Source organism: Gallus gallus, chromosome 1, assembly GCF_016699485.2.
Source record: "Gallus gallus isolate bGalGal1 chromosome 1, bGalGal1.mat.broiler.GRCg7b, whole genome shotgun sequence".
NCBI lineage: Eukaryota > Metazoa > Chordata > Aves > Galliformes > Phasianidae > Gallus > Gallus gallus.
Genome location: NC_052532.1, coordinates 118,531,473 through 118,547,579, shown reverse-complemented (window position 1 = coordinate 118,547,579; position 16,107 = coordinate 118,531,473). Strand labels below are relative to the sequence as shown.

At 44.3% G+C, this 16,107-nt stretch overlaps 1 protein-coding gene across 1 annotated transcript in view; it reads left to right on the top strand.

Annotated features, from left to right (window-relative positions):
* Nucleotides 1-14,913, top strand: part of PTCHD1 (patched domain containing 1) — a 41,290-nt gene extending 26,377 nt beyond the window's left edge. The window contains exon 3 of the mRNA XM_425565.8: nucleotides 1,204-14,913. Within this exon, the coding sequence (XP_425565.4) occupies nucleotides 1,204-2,858 (1,655 nt within the window). The 3' untranslated portion in view covers nucleotides 2,859-14,913. The remainder of the gene's footprint in view (nucleotides 1-1,203) is intronic.
* The last annotated feature ends 1,194 nt before the right edge of the window (nucleotides 14,914-16,107 follow it).

Sequence of the window (16,107 nt, the reverse complement as noted above, 5' to 3'; positions counted from 1 at the left end):
AAATGGGTAAGAGGAAAGTGCTGGGAACTGACTTGTGAGAATTTCTGGAGATAGGACAAGAGCAGACTGGAAAGGTAAAGAAAGGACAGGGGAAAACAGACAAGGAGGAAGAGAAAAATAGGGTAGGATTCAATGGAAAGATTCTATTATAACATGATATGAGTATTAAAGTCTTACACTTTAGTTAAGGCTGTATTTTTTCCACTCACCTCTATGAAAAACCAACTTTCATCTCATCTGCTCTCATCTGACACCTGCTTGATGACTGCACTCCTAACTGAGGTCTACTATGAGTGAGCAGAGGTCAGTAGCCCCAGACTGCATCTTTGTTATCAGTTATAAAATAGGAACCAGAAGAGAAGGATGGCCAACCAGAGATTAAAATAAAACCATCCACTTTTCTCAGTTTATCTGCATTTTGGAGTTACCCACAGGATTTTAGTTCTGCTGGTTCTTATTCCGTTTCATGAACACTATGTCCATTTTAAGAGTTAATTAATCAATTACAAAATGTAGGAATTGCCAAGGGAAAAAGAGCTGCATTTGGTTTCACAAATCCTTAGGCATGCTGAAGTAAGAAAACTAATGCCTTAAGCAGTTTCATGTCAGCTCTACATTTCTTCCTCTCTAAAAGTTATTTGTGCTTTTCTTTCTTTGTTCCATTTCTAGGATTTCTTTTTCCTGATGGAAAATCTGTATAGGAAGCAGAGAAGTCAGTGACTGATTTACTTGACAGTATTCAGCTTATATGAAGGTTTCATTTTTTGCAGTCATTCTACAAAGCAGCCAACTAATGCTCTGCTTCCAGCACTGGCACTTCAAGGTCATATTTCTTTGTTTCCACCACAGGTCAGATTCCATCACCAAGAAAAAACTAATTTCAAAGCATCTTCTATCACAGGCACTCCAAAATATTGAAACGGAACAGCCAGCCAGAGAAAATACTTTTTTCTTTAACCCATCAACCCTGCATCAGCGAAGCAGAACTCTCCTCCAGCTCTGGCAGTAAGGTTTGCTAGTCAGGTGGCAAACACGCTTCGGTGGCTTAGAGCTCTGTCATGTTTTCTCTCTTCTGCAGGACGCTTACCTCAAGAATTGTTAACATCCAGATGCATCTCCTTGGAGCCTTTTAGTATGTCCATGTTACCTTTTACCACATGTTTGTTTGAGTACTTTAAATACTTGCTTTGTTCTCTATTGTAGGTCATGGGTTATATGGGACTTTTGAAATGTTGTCCTCCTGGAGAAAAACTAGAGAAGACCAACATGTTAAAGAGAGGACTGCAGCCGTATTTGCAGACTCCATGCTCTCGTTTTCCCTCACCACTGCCATGTACCTGGTCACTTTTGGAATAGGTGCCAGTCCCTTCACTAACATTGAAGCAGCCAGGATTTTCTGCTGCAATTCCTGTATTGCAATTTTCTTCAACTACCTCTATGTACTCTCCTTTTATGGTTCCAGCCTGGTGTTTACTGGCTACATAGAAAACAACTACCAGCATAGTATCTTCTGTAGAAAGGTACCAAAGCCAGAGGTATTGCAAGAGAAGCCTGCATGGTATAGGTTTCTTCTGACAGCCAGATTCAGCGAGGACACAACGGATTCAGAGGAAACGAACACTTACGAGAGTCATCTTTTGGTGTGGTTCCTTAAACGCTATTATTGTGACTGGATAACAAACACTTACGTCAAGCCTTTTGTAGTTCTCTTTTACCTTGTTTATATTTCCTTTGCCTTAATGGGCTACCTGCAGGTCAGTGAAGGGTCAGACCTGAGCAACATCGTAGCGACCGCCACACGGACCATTGAGTATACAACTGCCCAGCAGAAGTATTTCAGTAACTACAGCCCGGTGATTGGGTTCTACATCTACGAGTCAATAGAGTACTGGAACACCAGTGTCCAGGAGGATGTGCTGGAGTACACCAAGGGCTTTGTGAGGATATCTTGGTTTGAGAGCTACTTAAATTACCTTAGGAAACTCAACATATCTACTGGATTGCCCAAGAAAAATTTCACTGATATGTTGAGGAACTCCTTCTTGAAAGCCCCTCAGTTTGCCCATTTTTCAGAGGATATCATCTTTTCCAAGAAATACAACAATGAGGTTGATGTCGTGGCCTCCAGAATGTTCCTGGTGGCCAAGACAATGGAAACCAAGAGGGAAGAACTTTATGACCTCCTGGAAACCCTGAGGAAGCTTTCTCTCACCTCCAAGGTGAAATTCATCGTTTTCAATCCATCATTTGTGTACATGGATCGTTATGCCTCTTCAGTGGGAGCCCCCTTACAAAACTCCTGCATTAGTGCTTTATTTCTGCTCTTCTTCTCTGCATTCCTGGTGGCAGACTCTCTGATCAATGTATGGCTCACTCTAACTGTTGCCTCGGTTGAGTTCGGAGTTATAGGTTTTATGACCTTGTGGAAAGTGGAACTAGATTGTATTTCTGTGTTGTGCTTGATTTACGGAATTAATTATACAATTGACAACTGTGCTCCACTGTTATCAACCTTTGTCCTGGGCAAAGAGTTCACAAGAACTAAATGGGTGAAAAATGCCCTGGAAGTGCATGGGGTAGCTATTTTGCAGAGCTACCTCTGCTATATTGTTGGTCTGATTCCTCTTGCAGCTGTGCCTTCAAATCTGACCCGTACACTGTTCAGGTGCTTGTTTTTAATAGCATTAGTCACCTTCTTTCACTGCTTTGCCATTTTACCTGTGATATTGACTTTTCTGCCACCGTCCAAGAAGAAGAGGAAAGAGAAGAAGAATCCTGAAAACCGTGAGGAAATAGAGTGTGTTGAAATGGTGGATATGGATAGCACTCGAGTGGTTGACCAAATTACAACAGTCTAACTTGTTTGTTTGTTGCTTTTTTACAGTAGGTCTTACTGAGAAAAAAATAAACCAGTACTGACTCAGTATCTGGGGAGAGGAAGGGGTTTGGAGGTTTCTCCTCCCCCCTCTTAAGCTAAATCCAGGAATATTCAAAACGATGGGAGAAATTTAAAAAGAAAATAAAAGAGCCAGGGGATTGCAACTTGATCAGCTCCTGTAACAGGTATTACGAGAGAATTTGCACACCTGTGCAAAGAGGGGATGCATTTCAGACACGTGAAGTAAAATCTAATGAGAGAGGTTGGGTTCCTAAGCAGCCTTCTGCATTGCCTGTGCTGCAGATACTGCAATTATTGTTGCTAAACCCCATCAGATTGAAAGGTCAGCTGTCAAGGATGAAGTAGCACTAAGTATTCGCTGGATGTAAAGGCTTTACAAACTTTCTGCAAAGCAATAACTCAAGTCAGTGAGTTCACTCTTATAGGTCTTAGCCATCATGTTTAATTTTTCTTTTCTCCCCTAATCTAAACATTTATGCAAGACTGTATAACAGATAGCAAACTGTACTGAGAAAGAAGGCAGTACACAGCAACCAAACACTTTCCAAACACTTTTATGCTATAAATCACTTTTTTTTTTCTAAAAATATCCTTATTTTAGAATGTAAATCATCCTGCGTAACATTTTTAATCATGGTTTTATAGCTGTTTCTTTTTCTTATAAAAAAAAAGAACAAAAAAAAAAAAGAAAAGAACAGAAAATCCCAGTGATTCTGTCACTGTAGAAACCATGTAATTCTGTTTTATAAATGTCTCGCTACTAGCTAAACACGTAACCTGCTTTACCAACAGTAACCTTGTTAGCACTCTACTAACACGTGCGAGCGGATCTAGCAGCAGACAGAAGATGGTGTACTGGATATTTCAGCACCCAAATCCATGATGCAAACCTCATGTACCAAAATGGCGTCAAGAAAGTGAATGTTAGGGCTCTTTTGGTGAGAGCCTATTTCAGGCCATTCACTAGTAATGCACACTAAGAGGATTAGTGGGTAGTTTTATGTAACGTGTAATTTAATCCCTCCATCTTCCTGGAGTACCAGTAAAGCAATAGACCTGACAGCTACGTGCTCTTCCAAGAGACAGCAGACCCTGAGAGTTGTACATAGCAAACTGAAGTTCAATAGTAGCAAGTTGAACAACGTCCCCAAAGAGCCCATATCAAAGCGGCCTATTGGAAACATCGCATCCGAGAGAAAAAAGAAAAGAAAAAAAAAGGAAGTACCTTAAAAAGATTACGTTACTGAGTCTTTTTGGAGCTGTGAGTTCTAAATAATTCCATCAGCATCTCTGATGTGGAGTAATACAGATAACAAAGCATTTCTTCCCACCCTGCACCCCTCCACCCCTCAGAATTACATCATTATTACTCAATGGTTTGTTACTGGGTTGGGATACATGAGCCAATTGTCTGGGTTTTGCTGGGAGTGCTCCAGCTATAAATGGCCTGCAAAAAAACCGTCTGTGGGAAGCTGGCATGTGTGTCAGGCAATCTCATGAATGTACGGACCCAAGAGTGCTGGACAAGTTTTCAGCAGCTGGCGTGGTGCGTGCCAGTGCCCGGAGGTCGTTGGGTCCTGCAGGAGCCCTGGGGCTCGGCTGCAGGGCACCAGCACTGCGCAGACTTAGCGGAGCTCTGGCTACAGCCTGGGGGTGCTGCTTTGTGTGAAGCAGCTCTATAGCATCAAGTCCCAGCCACCCCCAGCTGCCCTGTGCAAAACGCACTAAGGCCACGTTGTGAATGTTAAATTTCAAGCAAACAGATACTTCTAGAGCTTCCTCCCTCACAGATGAGCAGATATTTTGCCCTCCCTGAAGCAAGCTGTTGCGTTCTGAGTAGCAAAACAAGTTGGCATTGCAGCTGGCAGCATTTGCCTTCCCCTGCATAACTCCTCTCTGACCAGAAGGGAAGGAAGCAGTGTCCAGGAATGCACAGGCTCTTTGCTTCAACGAGCACCATTTGCTGCAGTAGCAGCTGGAAAGCAGTAACGACTTCAGCCTTGGCAGAAGTCAGACAGGCAGACAACTCAGAGACAGTCAAATGAATGCGAGGTGAAGGGAGAGGCCTTTTTCCCCTCTTTAGACTCAGGTGTGGGGCTATGTTTTCCACCCAGAAATCATTCCTCCCATGTACTTCCACTGTAAAATTTTTGTGGCAGTCGTTATGTCATTTCAATTACAATTTCCCTATGTTCTGACTGTTCAACAGGCAACTGCAGTGGCTTTTAAAATTCAGATGGCATTAACTCAGTTGAGAGCTACAGAGGAATTGCAAACCGTTTCTGACAGCAGCAATCTACTGGCTTGTGGGACTCCTGGAAACGGGAGACGTGTGAAAGAGTTGGTTTGTACATGGTAGAGAGGAATACATGGCAAACACCGATTTGACACCTCTGCTACCCCTGATGCTATCACTTGCAAACACAGGATGCAGGATGGCTTCCATAAGCCTCTCACGTCTAATTGAAATGCATAGATAGGAGAGTCTTTAAAGAGATATCCAATGACAAGCTTGTACTTTCACAGTTCTCATTAAAGCTCAGCATGCAAGGCCTTCAGAGATCTTCAAGGAAAGTGATAAAACCTGTGAAAAAATTGCCTTTCTGTCTTCAGATCTGCTGGGGAAAGTATATGGAGGCAGCGCTGTGGCTAAGTGCCACAGTATGCGCTTGGGCATCCACAGGGTGAGTGTCAGGAAGACCACATCTTTGCCCTGAGAGAGAGCTAATGATATTGAAGTTATTTCTGAGGGATATTTGCCCAACCCATTATAAAAATCTGTTTAAAGGCAGATTCCTCCCCCACCAGGTCTTCTCAGCACCGTGTTACCCACCAGTTATTCGTAGTGGCTGCTCACAACTGGGATGGGGAAGAGGATCCATGCCCCTCTCTGCACAGAGAAATCCATGTCAGGTGAGAGGCTGTTTCTGAAGCCTCACTGCCCTCTAGAAACCCAAAGCAGAGTCAAAACCAACTTACATACCTGTCTCACCATGTTTCACCTCAAGTTGACCTTCCATTCCCCACTTGTAGGCTTGGTGATCTGAAGTCATGAAAGTGCTTAGGGTGTTCTTGGCCAAAGTCTATGAGATTCCTGCCTGAATCCTGATGTTTCTGAGAGACACCAAATGTTCCTTCTCTACGTGTAGCCTGAATACCTCAGCATGAACCCGAAACAGCATGTTCTCAAGGTCTCAAACTATGCTAATCCACTTTGGCCTTCCTTCCCGTAGGCTTTTTCCTCTGGAGCAGTTATCTCCACCAAAGTCAATTGGTATGTGCCGCATCCATTGATATAGGTGCAGGTATTGTGCTCTGTTCTCAGTCCAAAGCACTCCAAATGGCAAACTGTGCATCAGCTTTTACCCTCACTGGTGAGCCTCCATTTGGAAGACTACCTAGGTTTAAGCAGTTTTTGTCACCCTCTTAAGAGGCTTTCTAGCCCAGGTTTCACTGTGGTTTTGTTTACAATAGAGATGACCCAATTTTTGTATACATTCAGCGAGTAACAGTATTTATTATACACTGCCAGGCACTGACTAAAATTTAACAGCAAAAAATTCGACTATGGCAAAAGAGAATATATAGGACTGTGGCTCACTGAGAGTGTTTATCTTCCACAAACATTAAAATTTCCATACAGTGAGGTATGGGGTACAGTATATTTTTACTACAGGATAAAACGTGGGGAAAAAGAACCAACTTAAGTGCATATGTCCACTGAGACCACTCCAGTTTTCTTGTAAGATATTTTCTAATGTTGGCTTAGTAGAAGCCCATTTTCAATTTACAAGTTCCCTAACTGGAAGAAAAAAATGACGAGAGAAAAGTTGGTATAGCTGGAATAATTTCACCATAAAAATTAAGTGATGAAGCCAGACTTTTCTGCCCAAAGCTTTAAGTGAAATTGTTCCACTTAGATTGAAATTGGAGCTGTGAAGGCTGAGAAAAACCTGCCTAGCAAAGAAAAGGAACTTCTTTTCCAAAGGCAAGCAAATGCATTTAGCTTGGACAACTGCGTGAACCCGGAGGGAAAACAACACCAGAGTGGCTTGAGGTTGCATTGAGCCATGTGAGGATTCGCGTCTGCTCTCAGAAGCTTTCTGAGCCAGCGCTGCATTCAGGTAACATGTGTACTGTAAATTGAAAGGTGTGCTTTTAAAGGCTTTTCTCTGGGCTAGCTGTCCTCCGGCAAGCCACCAAATCCCACCGCAGCCAACACCTCGTTTATTTTTATTAACCGAGGAAACAAAACAGAATAGCAGCACAACTGAGAAAATTCAGGAGAGAGAGAAAGAAGTCGTGATTTCTCTTTTAAACAGGGAGAAAGTCAGAAAGAGCTCTTTGGCACGTGATTTTGCAGGGGGGAAACTTTGAAAAGCAAATGGGTGGGTTTTTTTTTCCTGCTGCATAGCTTTGGAAATAGAGCATTCTGGGTGGAGGAGCTGGCTTTAGGTTTGCCGTGTACCTGGAGCTACTGCAATTACCCAGGCGGGGACAGGAGCCGTAGGCAGGATGGGAGCACAGGAAGGAAAGAGGACACGCATTAGGTCAGAGCCAGAGCATGGGCACTGAGTGCATGTCACAGCCCTGCCCGGCACCACACACAGGGTGCATGTAGCCCAGAGCCTGTGCATAGAGCAAGCTCCTGGAGTGCCTGACACCTCTGCAGCACCTCTATTTTCTGCATCTAGAAGACCCGGAACAGAAAGGGTTACCCAAAGCCTTTTCCTCCCCTACATATACATGGATATTAAAACCCCAACTCATACGAACCAAGTTGTACAATTTGGGCCACATACATGGGGGTGAAGTATATCTTCCTGCATCTCCAATGAGAAGGAGATGCATGTGGGCAGCATTCTCCTCTTACAGCTGGGCACCCCACCATCTCCACAGGGTACCCCAGGACCCCAGGGCAGGCACAGGGGGAACGTTACTCCCCCTCTGCCTATCCCCAGTCTTGTTAGAGAATGGGGAGATTTAGTTCCAAACTTTGGCAGGGATGGGCATCTGTGAATCCCATCCTCTGCCAGGAAAGTGCAAGAGAAAAATCTGGGGGTTCTTTTTTTTAAGACATGGCAAAGGCTTGGTCCCAGAAGGGGATCTGGAATGTGTTCCTGCTCAGCATGCACAGGTTGGGGCAGTGGTTTCTGCAGAGGTGGCCCCTATGCAGCTCCCTGCCTGGGGGATAGCAGCTCAGCATCTCCTGGGGCAGCCACTGGTATTCTGCAGGTCATCACTATTCCAGTTCTGGGGGGGGAAAAATAAAATTAAAAAAAAAAGGAAAGTCAGTATAAATAATTCTAGGTTATATAAGCTCCAAGAAGTCTTAATCTGTGTGTCACATAAATGGCTTGCAAGATGTCAGGGGTTTTCATTTGGGCTTTTTTAACCTATTTTTACTATTTTTGTATTAATTTAGGGGGAAAAGATTGTATAATGAATCTCAATGTACAGCATAAGCCTAAAATAAAATGGCTGTCTCTCTCTTTGCTTCCTGTGCTCCCCAAGTGCTGCAGAAGCCCTTGCCATTGCCCAACCCAGCACAGCAATTTGCCCTGTCTAAGCAGCCAGGCAGCGTCCTCTCCAGCTGCCACCAGAGAGGGACGCTGGAGCAGTTTGGGGCACGTGCTCTCTGCTCACACAGGAGCTAGTCTTATCACTTGCTGGTGGTGGTGGGACTTCCCAACACTTCAGCATCCGCAAAGCTAGGAAACTCCATCATTATCACAGCGCATCTCTCTCTCTCTGTGGTTGCTGCCCCAGGATCTTCCCATCCCTGCAGTCCATCACCCTTCCCTATTTCACCTTGCTCCAGGGTTTCCCCCAGCAGACCTACTCAGGCCAACTGCTGCGCTGGAGCAGCACGGCACTGAGCCAAGTGACAAGGGTAAGAGGCACAGCTGCTCTGTTGCAGCTGGTTGCAGTAATGAGATAAGAATCACTTCCCTCTCAAGGGCGAGGGAGCCAGACCCAGGCCTGAATCACTGCAGACAGCAGCAGGACTGGGAGCAGGCTGTGGGCAGTCATAGCACTTGCCAAGGCTTTCAGCCACTTTGGTTTGATGGGGAGTTTGAGTGCTCCTCAAAGGTGGCTTCTATCACCCACACTCCTGACCTAGTCATAGAATCATAGAATGGCTTGGGTTGGAAGGGACCTCAAGGATCATCAGGTTCCAACCCCCCTGCCACAGGCAGGGCTGCCAGCCACTACAGCAAGTACTAGATCAGATTGCCCAGGGCCCCATCCAACCGGGCCTTGAACACCTCCAGGGACAGGGCATCCACAACCTCTCTGGGCAGCCTGTGCCAGCACCTCACCACTCTCCTGGTAAAGAACTTCCCCCTGACAGCTAATCTAGATCTCCCCTCTTTTACTTTAAACCCATTCCCCCTTGTCCTATCACTATCTACCCATGTAAAAGTTGGTTTCCCTCATCTTGATAAACTCCCTTGAAACACTGAAAGGCTGCAATGAGGTCTCCCTGCAGCCTTCTCTTTTCCAGGCTGAGCAAGCCCAGCTCCTTCAGCCTGTCTCCACAGGATGGGTGCTCCAGCCCTAAGTCCCTGTCACCTGTTCATTCTCACATCACCAGAACACTTTAATTCCAAACTGGCACATTTCATTATTTGTACAACTACTTTGCACACACATACTGTGCAGGATTAGGGACTCCAAACAGTGCAGTGTGCTCACATTTACACTGATCCCTTCAAATATCACTTAAATGTGCATAGGTTAAACAAAATATAGAATTTGTTAAGGGGAGCTGGTTTTGATATGCTGATTTCTTTTTACTGGCACAGAGCAACTGAAATATATGCTAAGCACCGAGCTAGAAAGAGTAGAACATGGTGTCTATCAGGTCATCGCTGGTTAAAGACCCCGGTAGCCGAAGGGCCAGAGTGTGTAGAATGTTCTATTCTGATTCTCCTCTGCCACGTTCAGTTCCCCTGAATACAGCCTGTCCGGGGAACAGACATACTTCTGAGCAAGACTGCCACTTGTGTTCCTAGAAATCACCACGCTGAGCGGGTGAAGTTTGCTGGAAACAAGATTTTGAATGTACATAAACAAAGTGATGCCAACACAATGTGCAAAAAAATATGCCTTTGCATACATATCATAATTAGCAATCTGTTCACTGATTCTGCAAGGAAAAATGATTTTGTCTTTGTTAGCTATAATCAGGAAATGATATGTCCCACTAATACATACATAGTGCAGACACCCCCATACCAATTATGTATTTTATATACACACAACTCAAGATGGCTCTGTGAAAAAAAGAGGAGGAAAATACAACCCTAAAACATAGTCGAAATCTGGTAGGAAGAATGGCCTAGCTGTCCTGGAATTAGGAACGTATCAGCATGGGTGGAGCAAGAGAGAAGTTATGGAGGAGCATAGGAACATGGAAGGGAGCTGCAGAAATGCAGAAGTGTTAAGAAAAGGAAATCGTTGGGTATTACTGTGCCAGGCGGATGGGAGAGAAATGACACAAAAACTTCTGAGCTGCAAAGAGAGGGAAGGTCTGAAGGAGAAGATAGCAAAATTATGAGGGCATGAAAGATTTGCAGCTGTAATTTATACCAGGGCTGCCTAACAATAGATAGGGTCTGTTCGCATAAGGAAAATGAAGATTCACCACTGCCTAATTCTATGAATTCAAATACAGACTCATTGCTTCAGCATAAAAGGTGGATATCATTTGTAATGGAGGCTGGAGCCCAGAGCTGGAGACTTTTGCGTGATATATACGCAGTATCACACAGAAAAAAGAGATCAGTCAGATGCACTCTGGCTCATAACTTACTGCAAATAACAAATGGTCCCTCCATCTCTTTGAACAGAATTCTTACTCAGAGAAAAGCAGCTGGCTTTTAATGTATCTGAAACAGACATACCTCCCTGATAAAATACTCATCTGTCTGAGGGATTTTTTTCTTCTCCTGACAATGCAATCGATTTTCCTTCTGGACAAAAGGAGCCCTCATGCACATCACCTGCGGTAGGAAGTGGGAAATACCAGCTCTCCTAAGGTGACCGCCAAGTCAAGAACATCTGCAATTGAATTTCCCTCTTTTCTTTCCTGGGCAAAGCTGACCTGGGTTTGCCTATTCTCAGCCCTGCGTAAATCACCGCACTGCACCGAGGGGCTGCCAGGAGGTACGATTTCAGGATGTTCCCATTGGTCAGACCCACTAATGGGAAGCACTTCTGCCCATGGTTAAGACCTTACTGGAAGGGTTGCTACAGAAGCTATGACAGGAAAGCCGAAAGTGTTTTTGCTGCGCTGACTTTTCTCTGATATATGGGAGTGATGTGACGTATATTACTCGATCTGAAAAGGAGAAACATTCAAAGTCCATTGTCAGAACACCATAGTGTATTTAATATCTCCTTCTGTGTGGATGTTATCCAGCAGATTTATAATACAGACCCTGCAGAAGTGGGGAGAGTAAAGAGAGAGGCAGAGAGAGAAAAATACCTCTCGGACGACTCATTTGGCACTCTCCAAATCTCTCTCTATCAAAGGAACGGTTATTGCCTCACAGTCAGGGGTGACACCAAGCCTGAAGAATCTCATTTACAAGGAAAGGTTAAAAGAATTGGGCTTAGAAATGGGAAGTTTGGAGTTGACTTATGTGTCTTCAGAATTGCAGAAAGGATTGCTAACATCTGTGAGTTCCTTTTCTTTTCCCAGCATGTGCTTCAAAAGCCAGCATCTCAGAATACAGAATATTTGAAGTGAGAAGCAAATAATAAATTTATGGAGAAGGCTTCACAGGTAGAACTGACAAATATATATTGGAGATTGGAGACAAAAATTGGACCCAGATCAGAGATACCTAAATTTACTGTAGAGAACTCCATAAAAACCTGCATGGAAAAACTCTCAGATGTACTCACAGGCCTGAAGAACTAACTCTTCAGGTGGTCTGTTCCAGCACCTGGCTGAACACAAGGTAAGAGTTTTAAATTACTGACACCTGCAACAACAGAGCTTTAAACTCTGGAGCCTGAGTAAGGGAGAAATTGTTTAAAAATGATGAGACATAAATGTAATGGCAAACTCTTGGTGTATATCAGCATCTCTCCGTGGACTTCAGAGGTCTAATATCACTGGGTTAAAGCATGGCCGGTCATTCTCCAGGTGACTGTTTCCCTCTTCCTGTACCAGCCAAAGGCTGAGTCTCGCATTGCCAGTCCTCTTCCGAAGGCAAACAGCCTCTCTGACACTGCCCAGGTACCAGCGTACATGGGGCATGGAGCCAAGGCTGGACCAGCACAGCCTTAATGAGGAGCACCCCATGCCTGAGCCGCTGCTGGGCATAGCCTTATTACTCCGTCATCAGAGAGGCATGCATTCATATTTCTACTGCTCTTTAAAGGCTTATAAGACAAATTGGCCTCTGTGGTACTCTGTAGATGTGCTAAAGACATGGACGTGCTATGGATGCTATCCAGGCCTACTTACACTTGTGCTTTTCCAGTGCTTGGTAACCTTTGGCTTCATGCCATGCAGCCCATCTGAGATTCATACTGCAGGTTTTACTGGGATAACTGTTTTTGTTTAGATCAAACCAGTCTCTGTATACATGGATTGTTTCATTTGTCCCGTAATGTTTTTCACACCTGCCATCTCTGTCCTCTGTTAGCGCATTAGGAAATAAAGGTGGCAACAGCAGGAAAAAGAATAAGTAAAAGTCCAGGTAGAAGCCTCATTATTTTTCCTAAGTGGCAGCTGATTTTGTAAGGCTCCATTACCAGTAATTTTGTGAGGTTCCATTTCCACTATCCAATTTTCAAAAGATTCTTCATACTCTGTTCCTATGCCAGGAAACCTCTGGGTTTTCAGTATACTGATACAGCAGAGTATAACAGCCAGCTCCAAAACACATTGCCCAGCAGGTAAAAATAAAACATCAGAAACAAGAGGAGAGGACAGAACTGCTGTTCCTCAGATTTTCAGCATAAAATATGGGCATTTCTTAAAAAAAAAAAAAAAAAAAAAAAAAAATCACATTTTTGCCTTTGTTCTGATGAGAAAATCCTACTGAGTAACAAACTTAGAGAATCATAGAATCACAGAATGGTTTGGGTTGGAAGGGACCTCAAAGCCCACCCATCCCAACCCCTGCTGTGAGCATGGTTGCCAACCATTAGATCAGACTGCCCAGGGCCCCATCCAACCTGGCCTTGAATGCCTCCAGGGATGGGGCACCACAGCTTCTCTGGGCAGCTGTGCCAGGGCCTCACTGCCCTCTGAGTTAAGAATTTCTGCCTAACATCTAACCGAAATCTCCCCTCTTTTAGTTTAAAGCCAATCTGCTTGTCCTATCGCTATCAGACCACATAAAAAGTCGAAACTTGAGGCATATAAAATCATTTACAAAAATTCTGTCCAAATTAGGCAGTATTATTGACCATTCTTCAGGAGCCATAATGAATGAGAGGCTGCTGTGCAGGAGGGGAGCTGTGGAAGCTGAAATGAGAAAAGATTTGTCTTTTTTCGAGTATATTATAAAGTCTCAGACCCAGCTAACAGCAGTGTGCCCAGCACCAGAGCAGTGCAGCGTCTGTGTTTGGATACAATTGTTCTATGAAACAACAAATTGGTAAATAGTTCCCCAGTAAGGAAGGCACCCACCAAGCTGATTTCAAAATGCTGCTGAAAGAAGAGAAGGTCTTGAGGTCTGATTCCTCCAGCTGGAGAAAATAGGGCAGATGAGCTGTGAATGAGCAGCACTGATGAGAAAGGCAATAACAACTGCAAACAGCAGCAAACCTGGTAGGCGTGAGGAAACACAGACTTGAATGCAGACTGCTAAATGTTACAAAAAATACCCTGATCCAGGAAAAAATAGGGAAAGATCATCAAAGCCTGAGTCCTCTCTACAGATATTAACTCTTTGTTACACCTCGCTCAGCAGTTCCCTCATGCTTACACACCATTCCAATCTATAACTGATTCTTTAGACATAGTTCCCATTGATATGCATTACATCAGCTAACAAACAAATAAAGTGTACTTAGGTGGCCAATCAGAGATAGTAAATCGCAGGGTCATCCTTCACAGCTACTGCTTTTACTAAAACATATAGGAAATAAATATATTTCACAAAATAGCAGGAAAGTCTACACAGAATTCAAGTCTACCTGAATACAACAATTTGCTTCAAATTGGTCAATGAGAAGTTAGACATTATTTCCAGCTAATACTTTTTTAAGCTTAAAATGTAAAGGTGAAGTTTTTCCATTCATGCCTTCTGAAGAGAATTAGAGAGAATGAATGTGAAAAACGTCATGGAGTGCAAGCAAGCAAATAGTGACCTGAGTGTGTCTGTAAAGCCTTGGCAGTTGACCTTCATTGGGTGAAGATGGTAAGTGGTTTGGAGAACCAGCACTTCATGGAAGGGTTGAGTATATTTTCACCCCTAACAAAATATGAACCAGCTCTTCAGGGTAAAAATTGATCATACAAGTCCATTTGCCTGCTCTCAGTGAACATGAAAAAACTCTTGTTCCTGACTGAACCCACATTTTCTGCTGACTTTGATTACAGATATACTCCTACTAACCGCTAAGAGGAAGGAAATCCAAAATAAGACTGCTCCAAAGCTTTAACTCTTTTTCTTTTCTCAAGAACCTATCCCAACCCTCCTATTAGCTTCTTCTTTTGCTGTGCCAGACCTCTCTGATGAAATTCCCCAGTTTCAGCCAATTGGCTCAAGCGCTCCCCTAACGCACTCTTGCAATTGTAAGCACTCAGGGGTTCCACTAAAAGGGTGGCTGGATGCAGCTTCAGGACTAAGCGTATCCTGAGTTATAGAATTATGCACCAACAGCTAAAAAGGACACAACGACAAGGTGAACTATTGTGACACACACTGTGTAATGTCATACAATCAAATGCAAAGTTTAGTAAACATGAACCTCTTTGTCATTTTGTATTTATTTATACAGGTTTAAAAAGAAAAAAAAAATAAAGCACATATTTAAAAATATCCCATTCTCCCTTGTGTCTGTGTGGCGTTATGCAACTTCTCAGAGAGGCCAATGGGCAGGCAGCGGCCCAGCGCTTGAGGGACTGGGCAATGAGTAGCCAGGAGGATGCCATACCTGGGCTGAGGTACACTGCAAAGAGCTGCGGGCTTCCTGAGGGAATGGAAGCAAAAAGAGGGGTTAGCTAGGAAGTGCCCCACTGGGAGAAGCACATTTCTGCAGACACAGGGCCCTGAACTAGGTCACTGCTCAGAAGACCACGTTTTTCCAGCAGCGTGGTTACAATTCACTGTGCCGGTAATGAAGCTCTGGGGAGCTTCTAATGCCTGGGCCTTCTTCTCAGCCACAGAGCTCGTGGGGCAAGGAATGGAAAGAGCCTGGTGTCACTAGCAGAGTGAGCTGGAGAATGGCACAAATAACGGGCGTGCCAGAGGTTTCAGGAGGCACCTGGCTCTCTGCTGAGTGCCAGGCCAACACCGGCCCTGTGCAGCACAGCCCTCCAGCTGCAGCCAAGAGGAGGTCACACAGGGCCGGAGCTCTTCTCTTGGGCAAAAGCTCCTGTGCTAACTCTTCCACGCCTGGATGGAGAACGGGCAGTTTTCCAGCATGCCCTAAAATGCAGGCAGGTGACCTGCAGCTCAGCAGAAAGCCAGGCTCCTGCCAGTTCACCCAAGGATCCATGGCTTGGCCCACATTGCCTCTGTGAGATGTGAAGGCACTGCCTCGCAGACTCCCAGCAGGACAGTCTCCCTTCCTCTCCTCAGGAAGTGACAGAACACATTTCCAGACAGTTCTGCACTTCTTTGGAAGAAGGTTTTCCTGGCACTTTGCCCTCCTGCACTGCCACCCTCCCTCTCTCCCATCCTCATTTATGTTCATTCTCATTTATCTCACACACACATAAGATATTCCAATGCAAAAGAGGTGATCTCAGCTCATCCCCCTCCGACTTAAGCCAACGCAGCCTTCATTGGCAAAGGAAAGTAATCTGTGATTCTGGCAAAGTGAACATCTTTCTTCTTTTCTCACTAAGCCACAGAAACAAAGATAAGCGATCTGAAGACCGATACCCAAAATACTGCAGAGGGAGCAAGGGGCAAGCAAGCTATTAATTTCTGCAAACACTACGTCACAAGTCTAATGCAAGTACAATGAGTCCTAGAATTACATCATTTGTAGATATGCCATATCATTTT